The 18,576-nt window shown below is 35.2% G+C and overlaps 1 protein-coding gene across 5 annotated transcripts; it reads right to left on the bottom strand.

Annotated features, from left to right (window-relative positions):
• Window positions 1–1,581: 1,581 nt before the first annotated feature.
• On the bottom strand, window positions 1,582–18,539 carry LOC106178045 (glutamate receptor ionotropic, NMDA 1). 5 transcript variants are annotated; one of them, XR_015331826.1, is made up of 20 exons: window positions 18,411–18,539; window positions 14,489–14,915; window positions 13,623–13,796; window positions 13,383–13,483; window positions 12,958–13,070; window positions 12,139–12,325; window positions 11,690–11,831; window positions 11,261–11,356; window positions 10,838–10,967; window positions 10,374–10,498; window positions 9,649–9,810; window positions 9,024–9,261; window positions 8,471–8,619; window positions 8,134–8,297; window positions 7,623–7,798; window positions 7,318–7,422; window positions 6,866–7,011; window positions 5,762–5,933; window positions 5,351–5,416; window positions 4,842–4,945 (listed from the first exon to the last, which is right to left on the bottom strand). XR_015331826.1 is itself a non-coding variant. In XM_087000055.1 (19 exons), exons 2-19 carry the CDS (start codon window positions 14,897–14,899, stop codon window positions 4,700–4,702), a joined length of 2,931 nt encoding a protein of 976 aa, XP_086856181.1. In that variant the 5' UTR covers window positions 14,900–14,915; window positions 18,411–18,539; the 3' UTR covers window positions 1,582–4,699. The 5 variants fall into 5 exon arrangements, 3 of the variants coding, with proteins under 3 accessions (XP_086856181.1, XP_086856182.1, XP_086856183.1); XR_015331827.1 differs by having other exon boundaries at window positions 5,766–5,933; XM_087000055.1 differs by lacking the exon at window positions 5,762–5,933 and having other exon boundaries at window positions 1,582–4,945.
• Window positions 18,540–18,576: the final 37 nt, after the last annotated feature.

Below are 18,576 nucleotides of genomic sequence, written 5' to 3'. Positions count from 1 at the left end.
TTCACATATTATTTTAATAAAACCAATAAAATGACATTCTTGAACATTCCAAGTTTATTAAATACTTAAACAAGGCAGCAAAGCTGTCAAATGTACAGACAAAAAAACAGAAAAAAAAGATGCAAAAGAGGTCATTTTGTCAATTTTGATGCAACAATAAATAATGCTTATAATAGCAGTCAGTCAACACTGATTTTTCATTATGCACAACAGGTAACATGGTCAATAACAGAAGCAGATCCAGAAATATTTTTGACAGTATTCTAAAGTATCTTTATTGATCCATCTTCCATTTTGATGGTCTTCCAAAAGAAAAAAATAGATACCCATCAATATAAACTTTAAAATCTAACTGTCTTCCAGGAGACCCAGAAGATGGTCTCAATCCACCCCTTCAATAAGATTATAGTTTCATGACCATGAGAGTTAAAATTCACATGATGAAAGTCCCAATATAAGAACAAGACAGCACTGTTCTGACATGGGTTTATTTCCATTTTTAACACTTTTTTAACATAAAACAAAATAAACAGTTAACTGCAATTTTTATATGATCAACTAAGAAAATTGATGAGATGGGAAAAATATCAATAGAACAGTGTTAAATGTCCAATTTCCTCCATTCTGAGATTCTGAACATAGTGGATGATTGAATCTGACAAACTGCAATGATATGAGTTTATTTCCATTTTTGACACTTTATTACACAAAACACAATAACAAGTTTACCATCATTTTTACACAATCAACTAAAAATATTGTAAAGATGCAGGAAATGTCAAACAAACACTTTTACGTATCTTATTAGTTCAATAATGAGACTGTTAACATGCCTAAGAACTGAATCTGAGGAAATGTGAAAAAACAGCTTAATTTCTAAAATAATGGCCCGATTATGCTGATTTTCGAATTCAATCTGCGTTTTAGTAAGATTGACCACTCCTGTGTGTAAAATGACAAATGGCCTATCTGTTTTTCTTATATTGTGTTATCAGTGTTGCATATAAGCTGAAAAATATGTGAAAAATTAAATTTCACACAAAAAAAAAAAAAAAAAAAAAACTGTTTAACTGGAAGAAAGAATTACCAAACAGACTGCATTGCCTACTGAAGCTGTATTTTAGTCCCATGTTTCTTTCCTGTTAGTTTGAAAACAATAAGTGACATGGTTTTTCTTAAATGGTCATCTTGGGAGCAGTGCCCAAAATAGGGGTTTCTTCAAATTTTGATGCAACATTACATAATGTTTAACAGCATAATGACCATCAATCTTTAATAATAAAATATTAGTAGAATGGACATTCAGAAAACGTGACCAGCAAAGGTCTTCAGGCCAATGGAACTTCAAAGTCACACCTTGAAAATGCCAAAATGTAAACAAGACAGCACTGTTCTGACATGGGTTTATTTCCATTTTTAACACTTTTTTAACATAAAACAAAATAAACAGTTTACTGCAATTTTTATATGATCAACTAAGAAAACTGATGAGATGGGAAAAATATCAATAGAACAGTGTTAACTGTCCAATTTCCTCCATTCTGAGATTCTGAACATAGTGGATGATTGAATCTGACAAACTGCAATGATATGAGTTTATTTCCATTTTTGACACTTTATTACACAATACACGATAACAAGTTTACCATCATTTTTACATAATCAACTAACAATGTTGTAAAGATGCAGGAAATGTCAAACAAACACTTTTACGTATCTTATTACTTAAATAATAAGGCTATTAACATGCCTAAGAATTGAATCTGAGTAAATGTGAAAAAACAGCATAACTTCTAAAATAATGCCCCAATTATGCTGATTTTTGAACTCATCCTGTGTTTTAGTAAGATTGACCACTCCTGTAAGTTTAATGACAATTGGCCTATCTGTTTTTCTTATATTGTGTTTACAGTGTTGCATATATGCTGAAAAATGAAAAAACAGCATAACTACTAAAATAATGGCCCGATCATGCTGATTTATGAACTTGACCTGCGTTTTAGTAAGATTGATTACTCCTGTGAGTTTCATGACAACAGGCCTAACGGTTTTCCTTAAAATGTGTTTACAGGGTTGCATATATGCTGAAAAAAGAAAAAACAGCATAACTTCTACAATAATGGCCTGATCATGCTGATTTTCGAACTTGACCTGCGTTTTATGAATATTCATCAGCTCTGTAAATATAAAGCCAAAAAGTAAAACTGTCCTCCACTTATCGTGTTTACAAGGAAAGTGCACGGCATCGGCGACGGCATCGGCATCGGCATCGGCGACGACAGACGCAGGTGATGGCAATATGTACAGACACATCTGTGTCTGTACATAAAAAAAGAAAACAGTAATAAACCTCAAATACAGATACCATGCACAAATATCAAAATGTGTCTGAATATAACAAAGACAAAAGTTTACATTGGTAAACTTCACAAGGTTAGGTCCTGCTTAAAATGCTGGTCAAAAATATTTAAATCAAAAACAAAAGAACTACAAAAAAGATGCCTTTACAGAGAGAACAACAGTTTCAGTGATACAGAAACTTATTAATACCTCAATCTAGTGAAGCTACTTTTTACATACATTGTAGACTAAACACATCTTTAGTAAATAAGAATGAACTAATAAAAACACAATCTGTTCACAATTGATAACATGATCTCTAAGCACCACATATTAAATAATGTTTACTTTTTATAGTATTCAAAACTCCACAAAATATTTAAACAGACTGATTATTCCAGGCCAAAAGTACAGGAAACACATTCAACATGCAAAGTTTGTATATAAATAGCAAAGTGGACCATCAATATTTGATTCTGACATGCTGGTTAACACAAGCAGCTGAACTGCAAACCTGTGTCTGGTACAAATTTTTTTTTCTGCAGGTGAAAATATGCTAATATATTATTTTGTGTCACTTGTTCAAATAATGTGCATGCAGCTTTACATTTAGACAAGAAAGTATTGAGATAATAGCATACCAAAAGTTCAAACCAATTAAAAATACAATGATCATCTTTATTTCTATCAAGTGCAGATATCTGTAGACTGACGATTTAAGTGACAGGAAAGTGTAGACAGTGGGTACGAAAAAAGTGTTTTAATATACAACTGTATCACAGCTGTCTGAACAACACAACATTTCACTCTCTCTCTATATATATATGGTTTATTCTTTTTTTTTGCTAAATTGCTATATCATCTTACACATAGTACCCATTATTGTCACAGAAAGACAGAAAATGTAAGCAGGTAACAACACATCATGAAATTGATATCATATGATTTCATCTTTAACATATTTCAAAATGGCAGCAAAAACATTGTGTACCACAAGCAGCTGGTGGGTTTATAAGTTATAGAATATTATATATATATATTCAGTTGAAATTTTGATGCCCATGTCCCAATGTTGTTACCCAGTATTGTGGAGGTGCAGAAAAAAAGAAAAAAAAAATATATATATATATATTGAGAAACAACATGGGCAACATTGTGCCAATCTTGTGAGTACGCTTTCTGCTTAGAATTAACATTGTATTTTGCCTTATATTTATAAATTTTGGAAAATGTAACATTAAACCCATACAAAAATTATTAGGAAAGAGTACATTGAACTTCACAGATTTGGAAAAGCAAGCTGTGATCCTGTATTGGAGGTAAAACAGCAACAACATGAAGTGTCGGCTCTTGTGTGCACGCTCTCTGTTTATAATATACATCGTATTTTGTCTCATATTCATAAAGTTTGGAAAATGTAACATTAAACATTATCAGGGAAGAGTACACTTAAATTCACAGAGTTGAGAAAGCTCCCATTTATCCATCAAAATTTGTAACGAAGAGCAATTTTTGTTTTTCTCTAGTGTGTGTGCCGTGAATTATCCCTGATATGACCAAAAAAAAAAAAAGTCAATACTTTTCTGAGAGCTTTCTTTTCCATAATGTACAGCTGCAACAGAGACTGGTATGTCTGTGTCCCAGATTTCAACGCTGTTTTAGTGTCATTTTTGGCTAAGTATTAAAAAGTTTTAAACACACAGCAATGTTTAGAAACACAGAATTGTTAGTTATAACAAGACAAATCTATCCCCTTTCACATATAAGCAGCCCCACTGTAATCCAACAAGAAGGAATATTTTAAAAGACTTTCAGATGACAACCCATTGTTGTTACCCAGTATCGGGGATGTGCATATATATATATATGAGCATTTATACACAGATTATGGTTGAATATCCATTCAAATAAACATGACTCTATCATTATCATATATATGAGTAACTTCTTGTGGCAAACTTGTCAAAAAGTTCAAAATGGGAGCTTCACGGTAATTTACAAGTAAAATGGGAGTAAATTCTTGTGGCAAACTTGCACTAAAATTCACAATAAAAAGCTTACCAAAAGAAAAACATGCTGCAATATCAAATACCGTGCACAATAATGAAACCATACAATACAATGAAGACACAGGAAAATACAAGATCCTGGAAGTATACATTTCTATCAGATAAAGACACACAGAAGAAAATTGTCTGAAGAAATATTAATTCCATGTTATACCTCAACTTAAAGACAGACTATGATACTGTTACATAATCATCCCATAAACTTCCAGTTTCATGTGCAAGTTTTATGTTAACTTTTCATCATACCATTCTCCTTTTCCACAGAGGCCAATTGTTGGCAACCATCTGCTTTATACAATGTCCACTCTCTGACCACTGTGATCTCTGTTGTCAGCACCAGCAACTGTGTATTCAGGCTCTCTTTGCTCCCAGTCCCCACCAGAGTATGTTGGGTATGGTACTGGTTCAGCTTGTGCAGCGCCCTCTATACCACGGTGCAGGGCACCTCTTCCATTGACAAGTTTGCCATCTGCTCCGTTGTGCAGTTGCTGAAGTTGCTCATGCTCAAGCTGGTTACTGCGCTGCATGCGTCGCTTCTGAATAATTATCCACAACATTTTTGTTAATGTTAAAGTTGTCTCAATTTCTTTCTTTTAATATTAAATAAAAAACATCAAAATGATAAAGGTAGAATCAAAGCAGCCCACAAGTTAATACAAACCAATTTTTACAACATCAAAAGTATGACAACAGCAACAACATATAAATAAACCATTTATGTAATAGACAATGTCACCAGGGACATCCTTTTAGGGACACAGAAAGGAATAAAACACCATGCCACATAACAATCCAATTTAAATATCAGGACAAATATAAGTGCATAAACTTATAAAATGAAAGAAAAATCCAAGAGTATTCTTTGAATTGGAGATAGTATTCATACACATGTGGTTGTTGTACTATTTCACCATTATTGAGTGCACTGAAAACATAACTACCTCATCCAAATCATCTGCTTTGTCTTTCCTCAGCACTGCCCAGCTTGCCCGTAAGGTCTTCCTTTTCTAATATGATAAGAGTTCTAAGTAGTGATCCCGACCCTTACTACTGTTTTGATATAATTCATTTAAGTTAGCAAACATCAATCATGGATAAAAATGGATATATAATTACTGAAGTTCTAAGTTATGGGTAGAATTCAGCAAGCGTGACCCCTCTAAATATAAAAGAACAAGTGAAACCAAATCGTAAGGCTTAATCATCCAATCACATCAGACAAATTCATCAACAATAAACAATGTCTCAGGCTTCAAAGCTACCACAAGCCATTCTTAACTCCTTAATCAGGCTGTGGTAAAATGTGCCTTTTGAAGAACTTTTTTATGCATCATGCACTTAAACAAACTCACCCACTTCTAATCACAAAATCTCAGAAGCCTGTAATTTCACAAAACCTATGAAGAATGGTGAACTGGCTTCCACCTTGCAAGAGGGTAGCTGGGAGAACTTTGTGCAAGAATGAAGCTTGGAAAACCTCAACAAATGCCTTGATCAATTCACTGACATGAAGACACTTGCCTGCTGTGGATTGTGAAATAGACTGGGATTTAACATTGGGGTTTTAGTGATATGGTATTAAGATTATACGTTAGTAGTGGTTAACAGTTTAAAAATTGTGTCATTATTTTCTGCATGTAAAATAAAACTGACAACAGCTTCAAAACAATTAGTCAATTTGGTATTGTCAACAGCATGTCATCATTTTTGCTGTCACTTTGCACACATACTGTATGAAAACAGAACACACACCTTACAAGGCACATTATAGAAAGTCAACTGAAAACTATCAATTTTACTTCAATTACCATCAAATGATCCACACCAAGATCAAATCAACATGGCGGTGGTATATATATATATATATATATATATATATATATAACCTCCATGTATGTATTATTTGTTTTGAAAGCATGTACGCAAGGCTAAGTTAATTTTTCAAATAACTTTCTATAACACTAAATATAGTTAACAAATAAGCAACAGCATATAAAAGATAAAAGAACATGCAAGTAGAAATCGCCACCTCATGCATTCTCATAAAATGAGAAACAAAAAAAAAAAAAAAGAGATCAATCAAAAGTCAAGGTTTAAATATATATTAATCACATTACAGTTCACTAAATAGGTGAAAGGTAATATTAGTATTAGGCACTTTTCTTGCCATTATTCTCAAATCTAAGAAAATATAGTAGAACGTCTTGTTAACAATACTTCATGAATACTGAAAAATCTTTGTTAAGTAGTTACTTTCCTATTTGCATATAAGACTTGAAAATTTTCAAATTGAAATAAGTTGAAATAATATTTTATATACATCAACCACAATACTGGCTGCCTCTTAACCTCCTTTCAGCTTTAGTGATATTTACTGTTATATTTTAACTTATGTACTGAGAAAGAGGAAATTCAAATATACTTCATCAATGAAAATTCATGTGAGGACCACTCACCTCAATATTTCCCCTCCATCTTGCTGCAGCATGACGTGCCAGCTCCATTTCCTTCTGCCTGGCTGACACATGGCGGTGGTAGGTGATCTCTACAAATACTATGAATATTCCTGACAGTATACCTCCAGCTACCAACATGAACACCCCTGGAATATAGTCAAGTGCAACAATTTATATCAGAAACAGCTATGAAAGTCCCTTACCACCATGAATCAAGATGTTATAGGTTCAGCATTAGTGGGCCCATCCGCCTGGCAGAAGTACAGCATAATTCTCAAAAACGTTTTTCAGATTATGGGGCAAAAACAGATTTTATACTTCAGTTTCCTTGTCCTGTATTTGCAAGACTGACATAAGCAAAATTTATCAATGGTTTGTGTAGAACAAATGAAATAATATTACCAGAGATGCACCTGGTTCAGATAGAGAACATCCTGCATCATGCTACCCACCTGCCATGTTAGTCAGCCCAAGAGTAGCAGGAGATGAATTGATTTCATTGCATTTTATGTTACTCTTCAGAATCCATTTGCCATCTAAACTTTCCATGTCACCTTCTGCAAACGAGATATGTTTAACATGTTTAACAAAATAATTAGACATGTTTAACAAAATAATTAGAATCATCAAAATCATCAAAATTATTGATGAGAAAACCAAATTAATACTTAAAAAAGAAAAAAAAAAAAAACATTACATCAACATTAATTAGACACTGACAGAGTCAATGGATATAGGTATCTGGGAATATGCTTACCTTCATGAAATCCCAGCACCTGCAGATTAATGGACTCAGCATAAGGACTTCCATGGCGCACTGCTATTCCAAGTCTCTCCTTGCCAAACATCTCCGCAGCTGTGACCAGATCACAGCGCCTGGCAGCTTCATACTCCAGACGAGTGGATTCCCAAATAAAGGCATCTAACTGTTTCCTGCAATGTAAAATAGCAGAATGTTATGGATCTCATGACGAAATTACAGTGGGCATAGAGTTGAACTGCTACCTGATGTGTGGATGGTTTGTGCCAGGTCTCAAGTTCTGATTTAAGGATCTAGGCCATGTCACAATATGGCACAAAAATCCCATTCTCCTCACTTATTACAGCTCAAAAAGAAAAACTTATTTCTTTTTACAATAGTAATAATTTCATTTGCTACAATAAACCAAGAAATGAAGTGTTAATATATTACTTATTTTATTTTTGAATGCTGGTCTTCAATCAAATTATGAAAGATTGTCAAAACTTAAAAAATAGAAGGTAAGTACCCTTCTATCACTGCTTTAATGGCTTCATCAGGAGTTTCGTATTGTATTGGATTGTCCCCCATTGTCCGGTGCATGGTAGACAGTTCTACACGCCGCTTGAAGTAGTCCTCTACAGAGGAATCTTTGACAGTATTAAAGATGAACTCATCTGTAGGGTTTCTCAACTGAAAGAGGGGATCAGTTACAATAAGGTAAATTAAATAAATCGTGGAAATAGTGACCAATCGATCAATCACAAATAATAGATTTTTTATCTACGCTTCTTTTTTTTGGTAATTTGGTATTATACCAGTCTTCAGAATAAGTATATATCTTAAGAATCAAAGCCTCAACTTACCCGTCTGTCATCTATACCAGAGACTGCAGAGGGTGGTCTGTCTAGCACAAGGAAAGCAGCCAGGTTAGCAGTATAAGAAGCAATGATAATCATTGCAAAACCTGCCCATACCATCCCTACCACCCTGGCACTAAAACTTCTAGGGGTGCCTGGAACAAAAAAAGAAGGTTATGTTGTTAGTATGAATAGATTTATCAGAGGCAGACAATACATATGAAATAAAACCAAATATATCTGTACACAAAAATCTAAGAAATCATCCATGATCCTGGCCCGAGTCTAACAGCTTCCTGTTAAAAAAAAAAACTTTTTGTCAGTGCCAGCAGCTTTCAAAACTTGCAGGCCCAGTAAGCCTACTTTTTTTCAATTGTCACAGAAGTCTCTCTTTACCTGATGCACAATTATATATCAAATAAAACATTGGAAGAAATGGTCGAATCATAAACAATTTCATTTAATTACTCCAAGAAAAATATCACACAAATACTTTATCATTTTCTTACAATCATAATTCATCTGCACTGAAATGATCAATTTCCCTTTGCGCTCTCACCTTCCCCTATGCCACTGCTTAACAGCACTCCCCAAGCAAACCATATGGCTGTAGACAGGTCAAGGGGGTGCTCCTCTGACTCATCTGAGGACTTTGCCAGCTTGTAGTGACCAAATGGACTGAATCTGTCCAGCAGATACAGCACCAAGGCCACCACATGGACTGACAGCAGAACTAGAATCCACAGAGGTGGTTGGAAAGGCTGGAGGAAGGAGCCTAGGTTGGAGTCTTTGTGACCCTGAAGATACAAGAGATATTTTAACAAGGATCCACGCATCCTGCATAATATCATTTGCACACAAACCCGCAATGCTACTGGGCTCTCTTTCCTGAATTAAAAAAAATATATACATATTTATTAGATTCCACTTAAAGAGATGGTTCAAATTAATCACTACTGTGTATAGTTTGCCAAGAAACTAGTGATCATATTTACAAGAAAGTCATCGTGATTGGAGCCTAGTAAGTGTAGAACATATGAAGCAAAACTAAAACTTCGATTAAAAGTTTTTGCAATAACCAGAAGTTTCAACACCTCCAAACTCGCCCTCCAGTAACACTAACAGACAAAGGTGATTGTGACATACAGTTAATTAAGCAGCTGAACATAAAATATATGACTCACCCTCTTCATCAAAACTGTTAGCCCCTGGTATTTGAAAGGTTTTGAGAACTTCACAGCCAGAGACCTGTCAGGAGTTATAGTTAAAGGAGCCACAATGAGATCTGCCTTTTTCTTCAAAAGCTCACCCATCATTCCATTCCACTCTTGGGCTGTCCTATTGTTCTAAAATACAACATACCTTAGTTATTTTCTAGAGTCATGCTTACACTGAAATGCCTGCACTGAATCTGATTCAATTTTACATTTATCTCAGCCTTGTTCAGCTAGGAGTAAAAGACAGTTCTAACAAATTAAGTGTTCAATGAATACCACAGAATGTCTCTTGCTGTGACACAAAATTTGTTAAATATCTAAGACCCCATTTCCAGAGATTAGATCGATCTACTTTAGATCGACCTAACTCCCTGGGGGTTCACGTTAAATAGCTGTCAGCCGAGTGGACACGAAAGTTAATTACCCCCTTACAGCTTGTAGTAGGTGGGACAGACATTTAAGCCGGATTATCTGACAGTAATCTAGTGAGACTCCCCACGGGGAAAGATCGATCTAAAAGCTCTGGGAATACAGCCTAAAATATCTACCTTCAATTTTATTTAATTGAATCTTTTTGGCATCATCATATCTTACCAACAAAATTACATTCATTAAAATTTATGGTTTCTATTTTCTTTTCTAGTTCACTTTATAAAAAATATAGTTGTAAATAAAGAGAATAAACAAACTACCTTTTCCAAAACACCAAACTTGCCATCTCCAACAAGATGGACATCGTAAGTGAAGTTTAGTTTGGTACCAAGCTTGAATAGCAAATCTATACAGTATCCCTTGCAACATTTATGAGTCTTCACACCTGAAAATGGCAAATCATTCCATGTCAGCGGAACAATGATCTGTGAAGATATAAAAGAAAATTTAAATTGCTAGCAGACGCGAGCTTAATGATCAATAACAGAAACAAAAACTATTACACATGATGAGTGATTTTCAGTTCTGACAGCAGCATTTTTCCGTATTTTTTTCTCATGTTTTACTATCATTCTATTTTGCTTATATTAAGATAATTAATAAAATAAGAAGGACTTCTGTTTCTTTATTCAGTTATTACCAGCAATGTAACTTCCACACAGGGATCAAAATTGAAAATAAGAGAGAGGAATAATGACAGACTGATAACACATTTCAAGATTACCAGTTGTAACATTAATATGTGGACAGTAGATTTCTCTTATTCCATCTTCCAGGCTTGGCATGGTCTTGCACTGTTCTCCTGGTTGGATGACCCGTGAGAATACAAAAGGGACCTCTTCAATGGTCACCACCTAAAACCAGTCATACAAATATGAACATAAGATCACCATCAATGAAGTTGGCAAAGGACTTCAATATGTTCCAGTTTCACTGTATTTGGGGATTACATGTCACATTTTATAAGGAAACTTTTCATACTGAATATGAAGCATAAAATGTCAGGGTAACTTTCTTAAGAATGGGGTTTAACAAATGATGAGAAGTTTAACCTTTTTTGGAGGGTTTTATGACCAACAATTTTATTAGTACATAAATTTTTGGTTGATGCGAGTTTTAAAAAAGTTACCATTGCCTCATTTCTTACCTTCAAATGTGTCTCAATATTCTCTCCCAGAGGTGTGGTCATTTGTCCACCTGGCCAGAGAATTGGACCTCTAACATTCAGCTTTTTGGTCTGCATCTTCAAAGTAGGAAAATGTGTTAGTTTGAGCTAAATAAATTACAATGATCAAATGTGTTTACAAATCTATATTTTCACTAAAATGTTCATATCAAAAAAGTAAATAGACCAGAGAAATACCATAACACATCAATACACTTAATTACAAGGATTCTGTGTTCACTCCAGGATAAAATATATTATAACCAAATAAATGGGTTATTTAAGCCATGTCATTTTTTTAAATTGAATCACAGCAATTTAAACAATAAGTAGTCAAATGTTTCAACTTTTTTAGCTAAATTAGAATATGGCAGGATACATAAGGCAAGACCTTTGTCCATAATGCAGTACCTTGCCTTCATAAGTGCCCACTGTGACTAGCTTGCCTTCTTGTACATTGACCAAGTCATACACAGGACTGTCACGATCTCCAACCTCATCAAATTTTACCTTTCCTGTCTTCCCATCAGCAAGCTCAACTTCCTTTAGGGCACTAAAAATAGCTTTGCTTTTTAAATGACATCAACATGGTTTACAGACAACTGCAAATGCATTGTTTTTTTCAATATTTTTTACTTACAAAACTGTACATAAAAAGTTAAATGTTAAGGAACTGTTTATGGAAGCATTTTATAAAAGTGTATAAGGAACTAGACTTCTTACATCTCTTGAAAGTCAAATTTCATTTTGAAAATTATTTTGATTACAAATATGACTTGCAAAACATTTGCCAAGACTGGTCAACTGTGTAAATAAATCTAAATATTCTGCCCCAAGAGAAAACAAAAACATTTTCTTACTTAAACATGACTTGGCCACTATCCCAAGATCCTACTTCATCTTCAGTATGGCTTATACAACGATTAGGGGCCTCAGTGAGGTTCACTTTATTGTACATAGTATTGATGGCCTTCACCACAACATGCATAGCATCCTGGATGTGAAGAGACTCATTCATGCCAAAACGCAACTGGAAACCTAAAATACCTGAATAAATGAGAAGAAATAATAATTATATCTATAATTTATTGGCATTAGGCCATAACTGACATTTTGGCAAACTCAACTCACCCCATGACCTACCTCAGTTCTAGAGATTATAAGACAAAAACATGTTGGATCACATAGCATAACAGTTTTTCTCATTTATTTAGGGGCAATACATCCAATTTATTCACCATCATTACAACAAACAAAACTATTTTACTATTATTATTTTTTATTAGCTATTATTTTTATTATTTTTTGGTAAGACTGTATCATGAGCACGAGCTGTCACAACCAAGATTGAAATACATTTTTTTAGTAGTAAAATTAAAACAAAAATGCCAAAGTACTAAAATGTCAGCAGATAATTAACAAAAATTCACAAAAATGTTTTTATTAATATTTAGAATAATGAGCATATGCCAAAGACCAAAAATGTGGGGTGGGGTGGGGGTCTAATTTGTAGTAACTTAAATAAACTGACAGTTTCAGTGAATCCTTTAAATGCAATACTTTAATGAGTATATTTTACAGTCTAAATGAATTTAAAACATTCCTTGTATGATTCTGATATATTACAAGGCGCAAACAAAATTGACAAGAAGACAGAATCTTTCACATTGCTTCTGTACCTTGGGGTATATTCTGGACAGTCAAAGCCTGTTCTGTGACAATCCACACAAATCCTGGGCCAGTCAGGTTCAAGTGTACAGCATCCCTGTACACCACCTCAGCAACACTTTGGCTAAAATTAACAAAGTACTATATAACAACAGTGCCACTCCAGCAGGGCTCAATGTACTTAATGGCATTACTTGGCCTTTTTGATTTAGAGTGGGGCAAGCAGATTTTCAGACCTACTTGACTCACAGGGCAAGTGCCTGAAAAGAATTTATATCAAGCCTTGATCCAGTACTTAGTACAGATCATACATGCACACTTCTTCCATGACTTTTTTATGTTGCCAGAATCTCATCAACTGAAAGAGCAATGCCAACCATGAAATCCTGTTCCAAGTATTTTTCATTAAAACATAGCTTAAGTATTCATTACTTACGAAACAAACATCAACACCACTCTGGCTCTTGCCTTTTCCAGCTCTAATAAATCATCTGAATAGCTCCTCAGTCCAGGTTTTAACAATATAGTCTTTTCAAGCTGGAAAAAAGATGTTAAGTAAATAAATCTAAATCTATCTACAGTAATACCTTGCATTACAATAGTTCAAACTAACCAAAAATAATACCAACAAATGAGTTAAGGCATAATGTTTAACTTAAATGACACGATAACCAACCTCTATTGTGCTTTTGGCCTGGTTCTGAAATCTGCTGAGAATGTTCCTGCCTTCCTGAGTGAGCTCAGTGATGAAAACAGTTTTCTTCCACTTATAGAACTTAAGTAGTTCTAGCCACAGGTCGGCCTGGTGGGAGATTGAGGTAACTGTCCTCAGGAAAGTGGCATGGACGCTCTGGAATAGAAAAAGTCTGACTGAAAACTAAGAAAGAAAAATATCTGCATGGTTTGGTATTTTTGTTTAATGCACAGAAAATATAACTCCATGCAACTTCAATTGCGATTCATACACAGATACATTATAACAAATAATGACAGTCAAAATACAACTGTACTTCTTGGGTGCCTTTTAACTTATCAGATCAACCTTATATTAAGCCTGGTTATTAAATCAGTTGTATAAACACAAAGTTAAAGGGATAATAACTCTTCGTATGAGGTCTATATTTCACAATAAAAACATTGTGAATAACTCAGAAATGTAATATATTGTTTCAAGACAAAAACAGCAGTTAAAGCTATTATTCTGATATCTGAGCTTGTCTTCAGACCACGTGACCTCCATTGATGGCTATACTCTGTTATAATCTCTTGAGAGATTTTAACAAAAAACCAAACTTTTTAGAAAAAAAACAGGGACTAACTTTGAATGTAAAAATGGATTCATTAACCATTGGTAAGTACAGGAAAATTGTTGTTTACTCCAGGAAAATTCATTTTTTGGCCAAAACGAAGAGTTATTATCCCTTTAATTGAGGTTTAAAACCAGCAACATAACTCCCTTTACTTCCTCATTTATAAAAGCCTAATCTAAATCAAAATGATATTAAAACTGTAAATAAAAATGAGATCAATCTGCATGTATACCTTTTCTGAGAAAATACTATCTCTCAAGTTTCCTCCAACTCCAATGACAGGGATGTTATAGAATTTACAAGTGTATGAGACAGACAGCGGGGACTTGGCATTAGGGTGTGGATGGCTGACCAACACCACATACACCTGCTGATATATCATCTTAAGACAAATATCTCGTGCAGCTCTGATTGGGTTTTCATCCATCAGCATGGCTGCTCCTTTTACTGTGATATTGCCTGGGAGAACCCCAGGTTGGTTGGCTTCTTCTATACATTGGTGAAACAAATCCATGGATTCTTGGGTACCCAGCACCCCTCCTATGATGATTTGGTTTGGGAACTGCAGTGTTTGACCCATGCATGATGCTGTAAGAAGCAGTGGAAGACATATGCTGTGGAAGACGTGTTGGTTTTGCACCATGGCTGCCAGAAAATGCCTGCAGAAAATAGGAACACAAATAATGATAAATATCTTCAAACTCATCAAAATTTAGTCTCATTTAATAGAAATGGAAAAGTGTATAAATAATAAGAAATAAACAAAGTATGTAAAATTGTTTACTAATGGGCACTGCAGAAAGCATGAATTAAGGGCAATTATTGATTGTTCATTAGCCTCGTTAAGAAAATTCCTAATTAATCGAGAAGTTTTTCATCAGCCTTCTCACTTGACAGAGAACAATAAAAATATACAAAAATTATCTTCCATAGCATTATTTGGCATAAAATAGTAAGTTTAAATCTACATACTTCTTTCAAAATTGATATGAAAGAAAGCATGTGTGCCATTTCGTTTAGAAACTTTAGTAACTTTAAAAACCATTGGGTATAACGCTAAGGTACACATCTAATTTCCTCATCATTTTCTATAAACTGTCGGTCGTGTTATGCCGAGCGGCCTACAGCACTGTATCTATCCAGTTCCAAAACTCCGCAGTACCAGAGACGATATTGCCGTCATCAGTCTATTGAAAATGACGTCACATGCAAAATGCCTATATTAGACGTCAAACTAGCTATTCGAATATTATAGATAATTCGGATATTATAAAGCTGCATTTTAATTTATTAACACTAATAAACAATGCACTGATTGCATTACTAGAGAGCTTTCGCACCTGCACGTTTAGGCGAACGACTACGTTTAGGTCATCATAATTTGCTGTCTAGTGACGTGTACACATACGGTTAGAACATTATCCGCAGCTAGATTGCTACCCGTCAATGAAAAACGGTTTGACAAATCAGCATAATTTCATGAAATGAAGCCTTTAAAGTTGACCGTTTCTCTACTAAAATCGTATTGGACATTTTATTTTTGCAATATATGTGAAACATTTTGTCTCTGTTATTTGTGTGTATGTTTTTGTTACTATTGAAATATAGGTTATACCCGTAAAAAAGGCATTTTCCACTGACCACAAGGTAGTCAGAACTGGCCTTCGGCACGCGTGACGGATTGTATTATAAGACTGTTAGGTCATCATCTTGTGAGCAGTTTTTACGAGTACACATGCCCTTATAAGTGGTCTATAGACTAGCCGTCTGCACTTGACGCATAACAAGCAGGATATCCGTCAGGTAAGTGCCGTTTAGTAAGACACTACTAGTAGCTCGATTTTCTCCATAGTTGACAGGAGACATATCCCTGACTTTTAATGCAAATTTTATGAAGCCTTGTTTCGAAAGTCACACGGCATCCTGTTTTGTGTATTTGAATGAATCTGTACTCTGAAATTTTGGGATGAGAAATATTGATTAATATTAATTATATTAGTAACAAAACTGACGCTGCATTAATTGGTGACACTGTTTTTTTAGCTTAAAATTGCGACAACATGCCGCCAACTAAGAAGCTCCGAACTGATTCATCAGCAGATTACGTCAGTTACCTGAAAGACAAGTTGGCCTTCGAGAAAGAACGCTTTGAATTAGAAAACAAAGAGCGAGAAAATAAAATTGGAAAAGACAAACACATGATGGAGATGGTTATATATATGTCTTTGGTTAAAAAGAAAAACTGAATTGACATACTAGGCTCTTGCTGCCTACAACATACACATGGGATGGATCTTTGTTAAATCTTTGTTTTTCTTCAAAATTTCATTTCAATAAAGTTTGCTTGCTGTATAAATTTTAGATTTTACTCTTTAATTTTTCATACGCACAATTTACACGTGTACAGTTCATGCTAAATAGTTCTCCAAGGTGGGAGGATCTAGTTGAAAGTACCGACTGGTCTGATTGCCATACACACAGGTATGGCAGTTAACCAGAAGATCACCTACCAAGTAGTACTTAGCTACAGGAGACAACAGAACTTTTAAATTCTTTCGAAAGCCCAGGAAGGCAAAGTTTCGCAATAAGTTTCCAAACTCCCACTCGACGCATTCCCAGACAGATGACATTCTCCTATTGAATTCTTCTTCTTCGGCACTCAAATTTGCTCCTCTGAAGGGACTCAACAGATACCTTCTAATGGGGTAAGCCGGATCTCCATAAATTGCGTATGGTAGACCATTCCTATCAGTAAGCTCTCTAGCTTCCATTTGTTCCATCAGTCCACTCAAACGAAGCAGTGCACAATCATGCCTTCGCCCTTCTAGAGGACCATAAAGATGTGCAATCAACCCGCTAGGTATCACCACTGATTGAAATTTCAATGTGTGAATGCGCTTGTGTCCATTGTAACATACACGTTGATTGCGTGTTGGCCTGCTTATAGGACGAACCGTGCCATCCACAAAACCTATGCAGTTCTGCAGTGGCGCACCCTTCTCATGTATTTTATTAGCATAAATTTGAAGTAGTGCAGGACCCAACCACGGATTATCCAGTGTATCCAAACGATGATGATGATGACTGTCATAGAGTAGACCAACAGTGTGATTGATGATCACGGATAAGGTCGATGCAAGTCGACCAAAAAATCTTTCCAAATCACTCAGTCGATTTGGGTGCGAAAATCTCTTTAAAACCATACATAAGGCATCAAGTCCGCTGCCCCTGCATCTGTTAGTTACAGTTATCATGTCAGGAAGTCCTAATAACGTTACCAAGCGATATACATCTTCCTTTTCAAAGCGAAAGTCGTTCAAACACTGATCGTTAGTAAGGGTACCCAAATTAAAACTTGGCCATTCAGGGTCATACAACATGTAGGTTATCAGCCTTTTCTGAGGTCTATCGCGAAGGAGAGCGTATATCAACTCCTCATCATCGCCTTGAACTGCCATTTGCAGGAGGTCCATGTTGAGGCGTGTGTAGTTTTAGTAATAGATAGACCCTGAGTCAGCGAGGGTTATGTGGCATAAATGAGTGCGTAGCACGAGTGGATGTCACATAACCCCGCTGACGAGGGGTCTATCTTATTTTGACCACGGTCCATAAACAGGTTATAACGCATTCATGCGAGACGTGCGGTTATGCAAGTTACACCACGTCCGAGTCTTTTGTTCTTCACTTGCACCGTGGTCTAAAGTGTGTTTACCCCTGTAATGTTTATCATGCCTATTCGTTCATCACCCGCGTGCAGCAAAAATTACCTAACCTGTCCAATGGCGTATGACCTCATTTAACGTCTCTGCTTACAGCACGGGAAACATGTATCAGCCTACTATACAATTCGACTATCCGTAAAGGCTAACCGGGTCTTTCTGCGAAATCACGAAAAAATAAACTTTGGTCACTTTACGGTTACGGATAGCTAAATGTAGTCGGTCGCCTAAACGTGCAGTTGCGAAAGCTCTCTACTAATGGTGAACATCGTCAATCGAGGGCATATTTCTGACATCTACTAATCCAGTTCACGGGGGCTATCACAGTTTACCATACTTCTCAAACGTGTCCGTCACCTTAATAAGCAAACTGTAACAACAAAGTACATATCACTAACATCTATCATTACCTACTTATTACCTATCATTACCTACTTTGCTTTCTAATTATATGCTTGTTCTGCTCAGGCACTCCGATTCATTTTCAACAGTATCTGTTTTCTAAGCACTTAAAGTAATTCGTGAATTTGATTGGCCCTGTCTGTTCTATATTTATTGATTGTTTCTTGAAATAAAATACAATCCACTGTACAACAAGACA

This window comes from Lingula anatina, chromosome 1 (assembly GCF_051362555.1).
Source record: "Lingula anatina isolate TDL-2025a chromosome 1, LinAna3.0, whole genome shotgun sequence".
In the NCBI taxonomy this organism is placed as follows: domain Eukaryota; kingdom Metazoa; phylum Brachiopoda; class Lingulata; order Lingulida; family Lingulidae; genus Lingula; species Lingula anatina.
The sequence above is the reverse complement of the archived record's forward strand: the minus strand, read 5'-3'. Positions and strand labels throughout refer to the sequence as shown.